At 35.6% G+C, this 18,328-nt stretch overlaps 1 protein-coding gene across 4 annotated transcripts in view; it reads left to right on the top strand.

The window, feature by feature from the left end:
* The window catches only part of CADPS2 (calcium dependent secretion activator 2), a 312,175-nt gene that overhangs the window by 204,377 nt on the left and 89,470 nt on the right, over positions 1–18,328 (top strand). For all 4 annotated transcript variants that reach the window (XR_014318177.1, XM_082768101.1, XM_082768100.1 and 1 more), the window contains exons 13-14: positions 2,777–2,964; positions 14,804–14,905. Coding sequence is in view for 3 of the 4 variants with exons in the window: in XM_082768101.1 (XP_082624227.1) it covers positions 2,777–2,964; positions 14,804–14,905 (290 nt within the window). In the remaining variant the exon portion in view is untranslated. The remainder of the gene's footprint in view (positions 1–2,776; positions 2,965–14,803; positions 14,906–18,328) is intronic.

The raw sequence follows: 18,328 nt of genomic DNA, 5'->3' as shown, positions 1-18,328 counted from the left end.
TCCCAACAACAACAAAAGAGGATAAATTTTTTTCACTACTTTTTTCCATTGGTCTGACTAGTCATGTAATACAAAACTGAGTTTTTTTAGGATTGTTTGCAAGTGTGAAAAGAAGAAGGAAGAAAAAAAAAAAGATTATTTGATGACAGTTGCTTCCTTTTTAAAATACTGCCAGTAAGTATGTATAGAAAAAGTTAAAGGACTCATTTTCTGTCTGTGGGTTGCACACTGAATCAAAGAAGAGGCCTGAAGGTACATCTGTACAAAGTAATTGGCACTCAAAGAGAAAATGGTTAGCTTTCTAACAGTGCATTGGGGTCAAAATCTTTTTTTATAATAATAATATAGTAAGACACTTAATATAACCTTGAAATCAGGAACTTTTAGAAAAGGTTATGTGAAATACACAGTGCTATAGCAACCATAAAACAGATGCATTTCTTATTGTTCTTTTTTAAATTCAGCTTTTAATAAGTAGAATGGGTGATCATTTTTTGTTAAATTGCACATTTAACTATATATATTTTTTTTAAATTATAAAATTGAGACTGTCAAGGTAGCAACAGAATATGTGTGTGATTTTTTTTCCTGAACAGCTTATTTCTTATAATTTTTAGAAGTGCATTCTTTTATTTCAATAAAATATAGATTAATCACACATACAACTTACAAAAATTTTAAATATCAGTATTAAGCCCAGTCCTATATTCAACTATTATCTGACCTAAACTTCTTTATTTTTTTATTTTTTAAATAATCCAATTAAAAAAAAAACACATGCAGTTATCTAATACTCTGTAACATGCAGTTGTTCTGTGCTTGTGAGTATTATACTGGACAAGTGCAAGGAAGGCCTATATTTATAATTATCAATAAACTACATTTATGATTTAAAATGACCACCCTAAAACAGTTTCCTACTATTTTTGCTCTCCTACCGAGTCTGAAGTTAAAATAATGAGTTCTTTAAAAATTTGCGCTCTTGTTAGAATTTTCTGCTATGAGAACATACCTAAATTTTAATAAAGGACTATTTACTTTTAATCTTCTAGAAGTTATCATGTACATCACATTCTATCACATTTTTCATAAAAATATAGAGATCAGTGACAATGACTTTGATGACATACTGGCAGAATATCAATCACTGTGACCCTTGTTTATTACATCAAGGATACAAATTACTGCAGAAATTCAGATAAAATTCTCTTTCTATCTTCTTTCAGCAGAATACCACATTTTCCAGCAAACCCTTTATGTAAAGTACATAAGCCATTGCTACATGACTGGTTATTAGTTTAAAATGCTGAATACTGTTCTGGGTGCTGTAATAATTCTATGTGTTCCCTAGAAATATCTGAAGTCTTTTAAGGTAATGGAAATGCTAATGTCAAAAGAATGAATTGGGAATAAAAAATTTAATAAAATAATATTAACACGTTTTTGTTTGCTAACTTGTTTGAAAATGTTAAATTCTACAGTTGGGAGATAATATAAAATTTAGAATTTCTAGAGAATTCTAAATTCTCTAAATTCTAGAATTCTCATGCAGTCTTTTAATAAAGTTATGATATGGATGATCTTAACCTGAGGTGTATTTTACGTATTTTTGGTAGCATTTTTTGCTGCTATTCTATATAAATATTAAATATCTAAGATTGCAGAAGTATTCACAAAAAATAGTAATACGTAGTCTTCAGTTCTTAAACTGATGCTATAAATTTATGACTTACAAAATTGTTTTGCTTATTCAAGTCATTTGTCCATTTCAGTTCAGGTGTTCCCAAATCTCTCTTAGTCATTTGGCAGAGCTGATAAGAAGGGAATATCACCACAAATAAGAAAAGAACAAAGAAAAACACCTGTTTAAAACAGCTATGGTTTTCCAACCTTTGTTTTTTTTCTCTGCTGCTTTTTGAAAGCTCATTGCAGTATCTTTTCTCAAATTGGAAGGCTTTTCTGTTTTCCACTTCTACATCAAGAACCATTTTTTTTTTTTTTTTTTTTTTTTTTTTTGCATTCTGGGTTCCCTCAAGAACAGTTTTTGGGATGCAAAGATGTCTGTATATTGTTCATGTCTTTGCCAGGGTTACGCCATTCTGGTCTTATCAAGCCTGTGCCCAAAGAAGACCTGTGTCAAAATAGTTCCCAAGCATATCAAATTACCATTAAAGGTCAAATTGTTTTCAAGCTACTAAATCAGATGTCTTTCAACAAACTATGTAGCTTTGTATCTCTTGTAGTAATGCATGCATATTACATAAGAGATGAAATAATGGTCAAACTGTATTTCATCTGTCAGATTGAAGTTGCAGCCACAGGGAACTGACCATCCAGAAACTGTATTTTAATCATCCATATTGGTTTGTCTCACCATGACCCAAATGTTCTCTCTTAGCTTTCTTAATTACTTTAAGAAAGTTGATTATTTTATAAGGTTAATATATTTTGTGTCAGGCAGATAGGTTATGATATAATCAAATCTATACCAGACTTTGGATGTATTATTACCTTGTTTTGATCAGCCACGTATTTCATAGTCATGGTAACTCAGAACTGCAAATGGTTTCCTGACATTTAGTCCTTTCAGCAAGAGGTTTATTGTTGGATCTAACTTCCAGTGCTATCAGCATTAGTCAGGTATAAATCATTTTACTATAAAAAATTATGTAATGCACACAAAGATAAATACTAATGTTCTTTGTTTGATTTAAAAGCTGTGAGTAGGAAAAGAAATCTCAACTTTTTTTTTTTTTTTTTCTCCTTTCTCTTTCAGGGTTGGTTTAGCCCAGGTCAAGTCTTCGTATTAGATGAATACTGTGCTCGCTACGGAGTGAGAGGCTGTCACCGACATCTTTGCTATCTTAATGAGTTGATTGAACATTCAGAAAATGGTTCTGTCATAGATCCAACTTTGCTCCACTACAGTTTTGCATTTTGTGCTTCTCATGTTCATGGTAACAGGTAATTTACTGCTAACCTTAGGATGAAGCGGAAGTATTTCTACACTCTTGTATTCACCAGATAGAGAAGTTGCACACACCAGAAATTAGTTCATGAAAGTTTTTTTCAAAGATCTTTGGAGTTCTATACAGATTACGTTAATATATATATATATATATTTGTATTTTCTATTTATACTGTCTTAATGCAGTGTGTTTTCTTGGGCACTGTATAGACTGATTCAAGGCAAGGTATCATCCCGCATTCTACATTTGTATCGTGCTAATGAATGGTGTTTTCAGTGAACATTTTGAACAATTTTGCAGTATAAGGCTTTGACAGTTTTTCAACAGTCTGTAGCTTTGCAACTTACCATAGAATACTCAGTTCTTCTGACCATGCTGTTACAAGGAGAAAAAACATATTGGGAATGCGGTATGACCCCGATCTGGGGGGCGGGGGCGGGGCAGGGGAGTAAGATGCTTCTGTGATTCTTTCCACACAAGGAATAGGCTGGATCACTGGTCACAGTGATGCTCGTGGTGATGTTTTCCTTCCTCTTGATAGTGAAAGACTTGTTAAAAATAAAGTTGTTGATTTTCTGTGATATGCGTTAGAAGCAGTAGCACACATTCTTTAAAAGAAGTCTTTGCCTCATCTATGTCTTATTCCATGTTGTGATGGAGCTAGCTCTGCTGGGTGTTGGAGATAGGAAATCATGGAATAACTCAGGGTAGAAGGGACCTCAGGAGGTCTCTAATACAACCTCTTTCTCAAAGTAGGGTCAGTTGTGGGGTCAGACCAGGTTGCTCAGGGCTTTACCCAGTTTGAACCTGTCTTATTTCAATTAGTTATGGATACACTGTCTCTTATCCTCCCATCTTGCACCACTGGAAGAGAGTTTGACTTCATTTTCTTGACAACCTCCCAGCAGCTGTTGAGGGCTGCTGCTCAGTTCCCCTATGTGCCACATATCCTCCATGGTGACCAAGCCCAAAAATGACCAAGTTCAAAACTAAGAAAAATAATCAATCAGCCCCTCTCAACTGATCCAGTCCTGCCACAAGGGAAAAAGCTGCTCACAGTCCCAAAAAGCAGTTACTATGATGCTGTCAGTAAATCCCCAAAATTGAACCCTGGTAGGGGTGAGGGGAAAGAAAGGCTTTGTTCCCAACTTGTTTGCTTATCTTGTCTTGTAGCCAGTCAGTCATGGAGGCTGTTTTACTCATCCACGAGCCAGTGAAGAAGGGACAATCCTTAAAAAGAATATTGTTTCCTTCATTGGCTTAGTCAAGACTTCTGTCTGTGAGAACAGGATCTGGGCATTTGTGACCTGAGTGGTTCGGCAGTGGAAGATTTTAACATTATGTAATCTTTGATTATAATATCCAAAGTTTAAATGCTTTGGAATGTGCCTGCAATATTCTCAAGAATCTTGACGTTCATACTGGTAAGTTAGGAGATTTTCTGGCTTTTACTTGGTCACCTATTCTCTGTAAAAGCACGCTTCTTTTGTCAGTTCCTGAAGAACCTGACACATTCGTATTTCCTATTGAGTCTAAGTCTTTGTTGTTTCTAGCCTTTTTATTACTGGTTGCAACCTAACAAGACAAACATACAGTGATAATTGCTCAAACTTATTTCAAGAATTGAAAAGGAAAGTAGATATATTTCTTTTTATTTCATAATTTAAGTGAAGGACAACAGTCCGTGCAGTGCACAAAAATATCTCAGAGAGCACATCATTTACACAGTGGTAAGCACTCTGTTTGTATTCTGTCTATTCCTTCTGTACAGATACTCTCTGAATAGCATTATGAGTGTTTTAGGAATAAAAGAAGTGTTGAACAGAGAGGGTCTGACTAGAACTGAGATATTGTAAAAAGGAAGAAAAAAGAAACATGAAGAAAGAAGAAAAGTAAGTCAAGGACAGAAGCAGACACACTCACTGAGGATGACAGACACACATATACACACATAATACATCCACTCATTCATCTGCTGCAGCACTAAGAAATAGTAAAAGGGAAAAAAGAATTTCACAGACAATGCATGACAGGCCAAAGTTCTAGGCTGATCTATGGCGTTATGCATCTTAGTTTTATAAGTCAGGCTGAGAATTAGAAAGACAACATAACAAAGACAAAGAGCTTTATGCTCTGGGCATGATGTACTCAATGTATATTTCCCCTTTGCATCACAGAGGGATCTTGGACCTTCCACAATCCTGAGAAAGATCATCAAAGATGATCATGAAGTCAGGTGATAGAGGAGCATGTTTCCACATGCAGCTGTGTCTACAGTTCAAATTAGAAATTTCTTTTAAACATGAATTTTAGACTAACAAGCTATCTAGTGACACCAGTCAAATAATTAGATAAAGGTGTCACTCACCTTCATGATTTCTGGTAGCCTGGTGAGGATAAACTCAGGCACAAATTAGAGCAGATCTGCGAAATATTCTGGGGCCATACTATATGCTGGGCACACCAGTGGCTATATCTGATTTATTAAATAAAGCTGGTGAGGAAGAGGTCTCATACAATGGACCCCAACTGCCCATTAGTCACAGACATTCTCTGAGATACCAGGCATGGTTGCGGGAATTGCATGTCTGCTCCCAGCAGACACTAGCAACAAGGCTGAATCACCTTTGACTCTTTCTACCCTTCATATTTCTTCAGAATTCTTCCAGCAGATTTTGAACCCTCAGGTATCTCCTGTGCTCTTTTGCCACACCCTAGGACTTGAAATATTCAAGATCTGTTTCATGCTTCAGTAACACCACTCTTGCAGATGGTAACACAATAGAAAGGCTCTTATTTCAAAACACCTGGAATAAACACATAAAAGTGAATTGTTGTCCTAGAGTTTCAGGGGCAATAACTAACACGGAGAAGACCTGAACTGAGCTTTGATGTAGGCTGTGTGCAGCAGACCTTGTCACCTGCTCTCAGGACCAGAGAACAGTTCCCAGCTGTTTTCTTTCCTAACTGTGACAAAGTTGTAGTTCACAAGTTCTGACAAGGTTATCAAGAATACTGGTACTTATTATGTCTCTTATGCCACTGTTGTTGGTTTAGGAACAGAAATGTTTATGCAGGATTGACCACAATGTCCTGACTAGAGACCTAGACTGAGAAATCCAAGCCTCATTTGTGCCTTCCCTTTCTTGAACATTATGACTATGCTAACAAACTGCTTACTTAGAAATGGCATTTCTGCTTTTATGCATTGACATTCTTAAGAGAGAGATTCTCTTATTAAATAGCCAAACAGCAAAATCTATTAAAAGAGCGGGTTTGCTGATTGTTTAAATAGAAACATGTCCTTGTTTCTGAATCAACAAGATTCCTTTTCCTCTAGTAAATAAAATCAACTTTCCTTGGTTGTGCTTCTGCATAAGTGTGCTGTACCTTTACAAAAGCATTTCCTTTGGTTCCTCTTTGCAGCATTTGTCTTCTGAAATGTTCCACTATAGTGGTCCCCATCAAAGTCATTAGTTCACAAGTGAACTTTTCACACTGCAGTTATGCATACACTGCACTTGTGTATCTCTGCTGAAAGGGAAATGGGCAGAACAAGGAACTATAGGGTATGCCTGAAGGCTGACATTTCAGTCTAAACAGTCCGAGTAGTAGCTATTGTTTCTTCCCCAGCACCTTCACTTTTGTCTGCTTTTCATGCTGTGACTTCTATTCAGTCCCTCTTTTCTGAAATGGATGCTGTTGGGTAACACATGAAGTGTAAAGTGACTTCTTTCCACCTGCTGAGTTACAGACTGAATTGAAAAATTCAAAAATCAAGCATATTCCCTTGTTATACCTTTTACTATTCAGAAAAAAAAATAATAAATGGTATATTGGAAGTTCATATATGATAATGGAAGGTGAAAGTAATGCTACAAAAGTCTGTTTATAACTGAAGATAAATAGTTTGTGTTTGTCTACAGTTTGCAATCTTCAGCATATGTTTGAATAGAACAGTCCTACTAAGTCAGGGTTCTTCTAAGCCACTGAGTCACCTGTCTTCAGCATTGACCTGGTTGGAGTAAAAGAAGGGCAAGAGTATGCAATATTTACTCTTAGAGCTCTTTCAGTCTCCAGCTCTTTACTGCTCAGAATATGCCTGTCTGGTAACCTGGAGCAAGTCTCTGAGGTACTCGTCCATTCCACCACTGTATCTGGGTAACCCCTTTGCATTCTCAGAGCCCTTGGTAGCAAGTTCCACACAACTCAGCTTACTCCTGCATAAAGGACTCTTGTTTTGATCTTTACACCTAGAGATCTCATTTCAGTCTCTTTTGCTACTGGAACAGATGAAGAGAGACGTAAAACAATCCTTCTGTTGTTGCTTTTCTGTTTAAGATTCAAGAATTATGAGTGAACCATGCATTATTACACTGGATGGATATTTTCTGCTAATACCCTATCCTTTTTTTCTAATTCCTGATGTTTTGCTTTTTTTACTGCTACTCAACACAGCTTCATGACACTATCCATCATAACACTAAGATCTCTGTCCTAAACAGCAAATGATTTTTCCTTATATTTATATACCTTGGTCGTTATGTGTTGTTTTATTCTTGCTTGATCTCCTAAGGTCCTTATGCAATTCTATGCTATTCCACATAATTATCACGACAATTACTATCACATCAGTTTTTAGCTGTTTGCCAGTATTTATGAATACTGTAAGATAACACAGGTTTCAGCACGGATCACTGCAGAACTCTACTGATAACATCCCTCCACTGCAAATATTCACCATTTACTCCTACTCTCTTGCCTTATAAATGTTTGGCAAAAAGGTTTTTGGAAATCCAGGTACATTGTATGAATCAGATCACACTCATCCATGTGTTTTTGATGCCTTTAGAGAACGTCAGTATCGGAAGATAGGATGCCCCTGCCTTGTGTCTTCAAAGCCATACAGACTTCTTCACAATAAATCATATTTACCCAACTTCCTTTTAATTTTATCCTTAAATATTTTTATATTATAGTTTCTTCTAATTCTCTGGGAAGTATTACTGGCCTGCAGTTCCACATACCTCCCCTAGAAACACCTTTTAATTTTAAATTGATCTCACCTTCTTCACCTCCCACTCCTCTGGAGGAAAGTAGTTTGGTGAGTACTTTCACTCAGCCATAGGTAATTCAGTTCTGGGCCAGGGAACTTCCTCCTTTTTATGTTTCTAATTTGTTCCATAAACTCTTAGTTGCTTTAATTTTAGACAGATCCTGTAGTGAAAATGAAGGAAGATTTTTAGCTGTGAGCAAAGAAGGGTTCCAGCATTGGAGTTTTCCTCATTTCCTCCACAGTAAACACCACTGGAAATAATGTTGACATCTCTGCAATAGCTTTGCAGTCTTTGAGAGCTCCTCTTAGATCCTTGCCATAGTTTGGCACTGTAGACTCTCTGACAGGCTTCTTGCTCCTCTTTTCTCTGGAGGAAATATCTTAAAGTGGAGTAAAAGGACACATAAGTGAAATGAAACTATGGAAACTTTGAAGAGTGTTATACATTCATATATTTCTTTCCATTTTTCTAATATGCTGTGATAAGAACCGTTTATTGCAATTTTACACTTTGTGTCAAGTGATAAAAGACTGCTCAGAGGAATCAACTCTTTCAAACCTGGGGCAAGGAACTTTGTTGGACTAAGGAAAGGAATATCATTACATTGCTCTGTCTCTTCTTATCTTTTTTTTTTTTTAAGCTTCTGAATAAATATTTCATCTCTTCTGACTAAATGATCTCTAGAGTTAAAGTAAGGTTGTCTGTATCTTGCTGTTTTCTCCATTATCCAAATAAACAATTTCTAATAAGGCTTAATTTAAAATTACATATCTTAAATAAGTAGTTTCAGTGCATATGTGTACAAGGTCACCATCCGACATGAAATATTTTGTCCACTCAATCTCTTTCCAAAAGTGTTGTATTTTTGTAAGTATAGTTTATAGTTTTTGGTGTTTTTTTGTTTGTTTGTTCGTTTTTTTGATGGTTTTCCTATGAAACCACTACTAGCAGGATTTTGTGGAACATCAGCTATAAACTGTTGAAGATGCTTCCTTTTTCTGCTGTGCTTCTTATTCACCCAACCCCGGGAGCTCTTTCTTTCTGTCTGTGTTGTAATGACAGCAGGTGCAAGGTCTTCTTTATTGCTTTTATTGCCAATTGGGCCTTCTGCTTTAATCTTAGATCTGTTCCCAGGCAGTCCAATAGCTGGAGGAAGGAGCCTGAGATCCCTTACAGTGTAGGGTCTTTAGGGTGTGTTGCACTGGAAGTTATATTCCATCAGTCTGTCAGCATCTTATATAAATTCTTTCTCATTTTTAATACAGCATCCATAGACTTCAACAGATGTCTTTTGGTTTTGTAAGTTGTCTCATTTTTATATCAGTGCTCTATAATGGAAATGGTGAGAGTGAATGTCTTGAGTATGTATAAAAACATACTCAAAGCATGTTTTTATTCAGAAGTCATTTGTTATCAGTCACCATTTCCCCAGAATAGCGAAGGAAGAAAATGTACCTTTTCGGACTGATATGCTATGTGAGTTTGTGCTTCCAGATGAGAAGCAGTGTTCTCTCAAATCTGGAAAATCTAGTTGATTCTTAGACATTTATATCACTCTTCTTCAGGTGAATATAACCTTCCCCTTTTCTGAGTCTCACTGGGCAATGCTGATAGCAGAACTTTTTCACTAGTCTTTCAGTTTCGTGTACCATCTTGTGCAAAGCATCTTGCTTCCTGCTTCATTTTTGGAAGCTGATAGTCTCCTATTGATATGGAACACAGAGGAAGGTGAACCTCCTTTAAATTAATCTATATTCTCATTTTTAAGTGATTCACTTATAAACATCATACCCCTAAGCCTCTGATATGAAGACTTTCTAAACAGCTGAGCATTTTTTTAATTAATGCTGTTCAATTAATGACAGAGCTTTCTACATATTGCTGTTGCAGATAGCCACAGGAACATTATTGGTAGAGATCTCCTGAGTTCAAAGCTAGAAGCAAAGTTCTTGACCCTGTTACAAGTGCCAAGTGAAGCCATATTGACCTCACCTTTGGTTTGAGGAAGGATATTGTGCTGTGTTGGAAAGTGCTGATAATTATAATATAGTGATTGCAAAAGCTGCCCTCACTCAAATATTAACAGAGGCACATTTTCCAATGTAGCAAGACAAAAATATCTGCTTCTGAAAAGCCTCAGAGAAATTGTCAGTAGAAAATAAATCATAATTCACACATTGTTAAGAACTATCCAAACAAAGTTTTGCATATTTAAGGTGATAGTTGCAATCTTAGGCAGTGAAAGAACAGTTAATGCTATCACATACTCTCACCTTCCCTAAACGTTATACATTGTTTTGTCATTAACTTCAACTGAATAATGTCTATACATACTCTTATGCCTGAGCTAAAATTATATCATATTAGTACACTCTTAACCTTTGAGTAAAAGAGCAGTAATGTATCCCACCTAAGATATCCCTGCATAAAATATCACGAAAATTAACTTGTTCTATCATCTTAATCTGTTTTAGTAACCTTCAGGATTGGTCTTTTTCATTCACTGTGAAAAAGAGGGTATGAACTGCAAGCAGATGTAGGATCTGCTTGAGGAATGCATACGGCAGAAGGCTCTATTGTGCCAACTTTTTTTTTTTTTTTTTGTCAGAATGTTTGTAGAATAGTTAATATAAACCACAAAGTGTTTGCTCTTCAAGTGTCTGTTGGTTAAAGCTATCTGTGACTGCCACATGATAATTTGCTCTCTTTCTTTTCTGTTAATAAAAAGATGTCTGCTCTGCCTGCTTCTAAGCTGATAATGTAAATCACTGTTTTTCTTAGACTTGTCTAGCATAAACCATGAACTCTACAAAAGCATTGATTAAAGGAATTGTGTTTTAAAGGAAAAAATTGATATTAAATTTCTGGTAAATGGATAATAAAGTCTCTTAATCAAAATTCTAAATCCTGTTTACTGAGAAACAAGAAAAAAAAATATTTTGCTAATTTGAAAACTGCCACTGTTTGTTTGTTTCCTTTTTCCTCCTGTTGAGTTTAAAAAGAAGTGCTCTTAGAAAGCAGTGCATTCTTCTAAAACAATTTGTTTCTAAAAGCTAAGATGACTTGTAGTTTATGGTTTTGGTTTTCCTACACCCTGAAATACAGTTTATTATATACATGTCTTGATGTAAGACCTTAGCTGAAGTGTTTTTGTATTCCATATATTTTGTTTTTCATCAGAATTTCTCATCTTTTTCTGGCAGATTATTTTGGTCAGCCTTACTGTTCTCATCTGTATGTATGTATATATATCTGAATATCAATCTGTCAATTCATTTTCTCTTACTCTTTTTTATTTTTATTTTTCCCATGAAAGACCAAAGTGATGGTCTAAGCTTTTGATAAGGAAAGCTTATTTAAAAGAGTAACATTTAAACATTTGTAAAATATGCAAAAAGCACCAGTATAAGCAATGTTCCAGAGGGGGGAAAAATAAAGAAATGTCAGTCATATTCAGTTACTATTTCACAAGCCTGTCACAGCAGAACAGGCCTGTTTAAGTTAATAGTTTCACACTAGAGGCCACTAGGAGAAGCTGTTTCCAAAGTTGAGGGCTGGAATGAATCAATACCCAACCAAATGTCCATCATCTCTGATTCACATCGGAACTGGAATACCATTTTTATCTCATATGCCATACCTGTTCTCAAGAACCTTATTCCTACAATCTGTCAAGTGACATCTGCAAATTATTACAAGTTTTAAGACCTTTAGACAGCAAAATATATCAACAGGTATTCCAACTCTTAAAGGATTATGTCAAGTGAATAAAAAGTGTCCCCAGAGGGAACTCTAAATCCATCACCTAATCAATTAGCTTCCCTAGGAGAACTACCATCTGGACAGTTATCTTGGAAGACTGTCACAGTAAAATTTTCTTTAAAAATTCAGGTCAATCTCTATTTTTGGTGTCATTTTTAAAAATGTTCAAACAGCTACTTCCCTGTGGAATGCACTAGCTATAAATAAATACATAAATACATGAGGTATTTATTTTGTATATCTTTCAATATTAAGGTCTAAGTGAATTAAACAAATTGAGATGTGATCAGAAACAACGTTACATCTATGCTGGTTACACTGTGATCTAGGCAGAAAAGACAGGCCAATCCAAATCCAATTGACAGAGCTCTCAGAAAATGGAAAAATTATGTAAGTGAGAAAGAGAATGCTACTCAGTCTTTTTTTATTTTTTTTTTATTTTTATTTTTTTTTTCCTGGCTTTCTAATGCCAAAAGTAGCTGTGAACAATCAGGAGGAAAGGAATGTGGAAGAAAGGAAAATTCACTCTTCCTTCACTTTCTTGGGAAGATACTGTTAAAATGGTGTCATGTGTACAATAACATGAAGACTTGATACTTCTCGAGGCAGTCCATCACTTGGTGGAGTTCTTGAAAGAGAGGTCCCAGTCTGTGATAGGAAGGCTTAATACTGGCTTTGAATTGAAAAAATCAAGTCCGAATAGCCACTTGTATCATCTGGGATGGTATAAAATTCAGATTTGTTGATGTTTTTAGTTGCAAAATAGTTCTGGCATGACTTCTGGGTAACCTAAGTATTTGAAAACCAAATGACTGGTTGGTTGTGATCTTCCTGGCAGACACAGTAATTTATTAATAAAAATAACTGGTTCAAAACAATATTTTTATTTTATTTTATTTTATTTTATTTTATTTTATTTTATTTTATTTTATTTTATTTTATTTTATTTTATTTTATTTTATTTTATTTTATTTTATTTTATTTTATGTCTTTAAAGAATTAAAGAAAAACTAATTTAAAGAATTAAAGAAAAAAGATCTAGAAGGTAAAATGAGTGGGAATTATGAAAACATTCATCTATGTTTTCTTAGATCATCTCAGAGTCAGATTCTTTTTTTCTGTGAATTCTTTTTACTTGGTAGTAGATAAGACACTCCCAAGAGCAGTAAAAAGTGGTCACCACTATAATGTGTCTCAGAACTGTGCTATGAAAATGCATTTTTAGGTTCTGCTTGTTGCAATAAGGCTAGAAAGAATAAGGAAGAAACAAAGTAAGAAACAAAATAGTGATTCAGAGTTTGTGTTGTTTGTAAAAGCATGCTTTGAAGAGTTGAGTTTTTCAGTTCCATAGCTTGTACATTTTTCTAACACCTTTTTGTGTAGTCGTTATTGTTCTTCTGGGACATTTGGCTCTATCCAAACATTCACTGAAAATATATTTAACAGTTCTGAAAATTTTTGGCATTGTCAGCATGGTTCTGTATGGCAACAAACTCAGTGAAGTGACAAGTTCCCAGTATGCAGTGATCCTAGCCTTAGTGCAGGTTGACAGATATGACATGCTACTGGCTCACCTTTTTCACTTATTGTTATGTGGACCCCTAGGTCTTTTCTGTCATATATATGACATGCTTCAGCAAGGTTTAATATGACAGAACTATTTAGTTTATCACTCCAGAGCACGATCTCTCCTGACAATGACATCAGACGGTAAAATTTACTTACATTTGAGCCTGTTCCATCTGTCAGAAGGCTGAGGTAAAGTATTCTGGCATCCGTCAAAAAAAGATAAATAAGTTATTTGCTTTTTCACATCAAATTTATCCAATAGCATATTGATGTGCCTGGTTACTCATATCTCCAACATATCTGATTTTTATTGTTGTCTTCACAATAATTTAAAGAGTTCAGGGATTCTTTCCACCTTGACTTGACAGATCAGAAATGTAAGTGATTTAAGGGGTAAAATAAGTGTTTGTGTCATGACCAGGTAGCAAATTATCCTTCCTAAGTTTAAGGATAGTAGAGAAAGTTAAAGTAACAATTTAGCAAAACCATGTTGTCTTTTTTCATATCACTTTACTACGGTTTTCCCAGTTCTAAAAACAATGAGATAGTTTTGGGGGCTCTGGAGAAGGTACAGGGTAGATCCACACTTCATGTCAGAGTATAAACCCAGGTGAGAAGCAGCAGGTGTTTTGTTACCCTGGAGCTGGAAGTTTTCATATATTTTGCTTTAAAGCAGTGTACAGCATGATGTGGAAAAGTTGTGATTGTAAGGCAGAAATACCATTGGAAAATGTGTATTTCAATTTCATTAACTTTGTCATTATTTTATTAAAAAGGTATTAATAACATATTTAGGATAAGACTCTAAGTATGTGTTTAAGGTACTTAATATAAAGCTTATTAATTATTGGGACATGTTAAATTTTATTTTTATTTTTTTTTAAATGCCAGTGCTTTAAAAATATTTATTGCATCCTTTATGCTATATTTATATGGAAGTCTTGTTTACAAGACTGCTGTTTGTCAATATGGTTTGGGAGATCAAAAATGTATGTTCACTCTAACTGCACATTCAGCCACATTTTGCCTCTGGAAAAACATCTGGAAGATTCAAGGAGCTGAAATTGAGACAGAGATCAGAGTTGGCCCCTCTATTGTGCTAACACTACTAACTTTTTGAGAAAGGATACTATTATTTGGGAGTGATTTGGGAGAAATATATGATTCCTTGTGTTTGTATTGGGTCTAGGTAGCAACTTAGGACTTGCATTTAAAAGTTCAGCTCCAAAAGTTAAGTTCTTTGTCTAGTTATAGTCTGTTCTTTAACTATATCCACAAATTACCATTTATCCTTAAAGGCAATGGGAAAGGTGAAAGGAGAGTAGCACATGTTAACTGAAAACTTTGAAAATAAAGATCACTGTTCAAAGAAGAGGCAGCATGAAGAGATGTCAGCAATTCTTAAATATTATTAATTATTAAGTTCTTAAATATTTGATATTACAGGCCAGATGGAATTGGAACAGTATCTGTTGATGAGAAAGAAAGGTTTGAGGAAATTAAGGACAGACTTTCCTCCCTTTTAGAAAACCAAATAAGCCATTTCAGGTAAGTGTATAATTTATTCAGTAATACTAAGTTTTGTCTGGCAGAATGTTTTTATTATGATGTTCAGTACTAATCTTGAACAGAGTGAAAATAATATAGTCTACCTGCAAAGAAGTTTTGAATGTATTAAATATGGAATAATTTATTTGCACAAGTGTTTGTGCTTAGAATTCATTTGCATGTCATTTGAGTTGTATTCTCTCTGTGGTAGAAAAGATACTGCAAGAATAAAGGCCTGGTTTTATTGGTCCTTTTGAACTTTAAGCTATCTATAAATCTAAGAAAATTGCCTGAATGAAAATGACTAAGTCATACCACTTTCTGGATTAATGCTGATCAGAAGAGTCATGTGAATAGGTAGGTACCTGGTACATATATGTACCTACACAGTAGGTACAAACTTTTTTCCTGGTTGTCTAATGTCATTTGCTGGGTTTCATAATACGCTTTCCAAAATCATCCTCAATAAAGAGTTTGTAATATGTAAGGACTGGCAATATAAGGACAGCTGTACCAGTAGAAGGAAGAGTACAAGAAACAGAGCAAACATGGAGTGATGTTTCCTCTGGTATCCTTCTAGCAGTTGATGGTTTGTGAACCTTAGCATAAGATTGGCATCTAGTTCACCAAATCTATTAGTTTATCACAGTTAGCCAACCTGTCTGCCACCATTCTGCCAATCTGAACATTTTTTAGAATGTATTTATATACCTTTTTTTATCTCTATCACCTTGTGACAACCTGTTCCACAGTTTAAATAGTGTTGTGTGAAAAAGCCTTATTTTCTTTGGAAAGGTTTGCTATAAGTCTGTTGTATGCCCCCTCTGGTGTGATGAGGTAAGTGTCTGGTATTCACTGGTATTTGTCATGTAGATAATGATGTTGTGTGGGAATTTTTTAAACAAGGAGGAGATCACAGATTCACAGAATTGTCTAGGTTGGAAGAGACCTCAAGATCATCGAGTCCAACCTCTGACCTAACACTAACAAGTCTAAACCAAAACTAAACTAAACTAACAAGTCTAAACTAAACCATATCGCTAAGTTCAACATCTAAACCTCTTTTAAAGACCTCCAGGGATGGTGACTCCACCACTTCTCTGGGCAGCCCATTCCAATGCCTCACAACCCTCTCAGTAGAGAAGTTCTTCCTAATATCCAACCTAAAACACCCCTGGTGCAACTTAAGCCCATTCCCCCTCGTCCTGTCACCAGGCACATGGGAGAACAGACCAACCCCCACCTCACTACAGCCTCCTTTAATGTACTTATAGAGAGCGATAAGTAATGTACTTATAGAGAGCCTCCTTTTCTCCAGACTAAACAACCCCAGCTCCCTCAGCCGCTCCTCATAAGACTTGTTCTCCAGACCCCTCACCAGCTTTGTTGCCCTTTGGTGCCCTGGACTCGCTCAATCACCTCAATGTCCTTCTTGTAGCGAGGGGCCCAAAACTGAACACAGTACTTGAGGTGCGGCCCCACCAGAGCCGAGTACAGGGGGACAATCACTTCCCTAGCCCTGCTGACCACACTGTTTCTTATACAAGCCAGGATGCTGTTGGCCTTCTTGGCCACCTGAGCACACTGCTGGCTCATATTCAGCCAACTATCAACCAATACTCCCAGGTCCTTCTCCACCAGGCAGAGATAGCAGTCTTCGCTTGAGACTTCTCCTCTGTATTAAACTAAAGAGAGCTAGGGTTCTCTTTGGAGAGTATTCCTTTGGGGAAAACAAACAAGCAAACGACAACAAAAAAACAACAGTACTCCTTTCATTTCTTTTAAAAATTATTCTCTGACATATTTCATGTCTCCTGTCTTCCTTCGGATTCAATAGCTCTTGCCTAAGAAGCAATACAGAGCAGCATATGATGGAGTGCTTCCTACCCAGGTCTTGGAAAGGCAGGAGGAGAGTAATAACAAAAATACCTGCAGGGAGAAGGAAGAGTTGTTTTTGTGACAATCTTCTCATGTTTGCTACAAATCAAAACAAAGGAGTGTGGGAGTTTGGTGAAGACTTTTTGTCTGATTGGCATACCTATGAACATATCAAGTTTTTTGTAGAAACACAATCACTGTAATTTCCAATGAATGTAAGTACTTTTTCTCATACTGTGTGATGAGAGCAGTGAGAGTAGTTGCTGCCGAAAAACTGAAGTGGCAGAAGCCTTCTCAATATGTACAGAGGTAGAAGGGAAGCGAGAGAGCAAGAGAAGTTGGGCATCTTCAAGATTCAGGCATTCACATGAATGAGACTAATTACAAAATGTATAATAACGCCTAAATAATTATTTGAATTGGAACAAATAAAAGCAAAAGCCATCGTGTTTTATTACCTACACAGCAGAGTATGTTGATGAGCTTGGGCTGTATCAGCAACTTAGGGATCTTTCTGCCTGATTCTTGTTGGATCTTTAGGGAATTCAAATTACATTAGAAACTCCTCTTTGAGAGCAATTAAATGTGCCATTCAAAGGTGAATGTCTCCGTCCTTTAGGTTGCCTTCTGGGATTTGCCTTAAAATCTTATTTAATCAAAATAAACAAGAGAGCTCTGCCAGGTGAGGAGTAATCATTATATCTTTCTTTGGACAAATGATAGAAATTCAAAAAAAATAGGTGACATGTCTGGATTTAAATGAGGATGATGGTGTAATACTGGTAGAAGGAAGAATGAGTAGTGCCCTAGAATATGTAAAAGCATACAGAGCATAAAGGACATCCTGATATAGAATTGGCATTAGATTTTAAATAAAACTTAGATTCAAATTATGTGAAAAAATAATCTGTATCAGTAATTAACACAGGATAGTCTTGGCTGTGAGATTGCTTTCTTAAGAAAACATAGCATTAAAATTACTCTATGTTTCAGTCAATCAAAAATATTGTGAAAACTATGAGATGCTGAATATTTTTAAAAATGCATTCAGCAGTAAAGACTGATCCAAAGCAAAAACTGAGTTTCTCTGTTTTGGCCTTACTGTCCGTGAGTCTCCTTGAGTCACCGGGCAATCACACCATCTCCTAAGCTGATTTTTGCTTCTGCTGTCCTTTCTACTATCAGCATGAGCATCCTTGCCTTTTATGTGTGTCCTAACATATTTTAAGGGCTTTCACATTTTCCTAGTTTGTTTTACAGTTTGCATGTTTTACAGTTTTTACATGCCAAATTCTCTACAATAACTTCTTTAACTTTCTCATGGAGTCATAAAGAAAGTATTTAGTTTGTTTGTTCAATCACTTTTTTTTTTTTTTTTTAAATTGTGGCATACATTTAAGTTTTGCTCCTACTTCTTGAATTTTACCTCAGAGTACTTGTAGGCTTATTGCTTTTTGGATAGCACTTTAAGGTTTGGACCTTTGTTTTTCAAGTTCATGTTTTTTCCTTTTTTCCCATTCTTGAACTGAGTATACATATACTGAA

This window comes from Aythya marila (genome assembly GCF_965140915.1).
Source record: "Aythya marila genome assembly, chromosome: 1".
In the NCBI taxonomy this organism is placed as follows: Eukaryota; Metazoa; Chordata; class Aves; order Anseriformes; family Anatidae; genus Aythya; species Aythya marila.
Note: the sequence above shows the minus strand (reverse complement) of the source record. Positions and strands in the feature narration are given on the sequence as shown.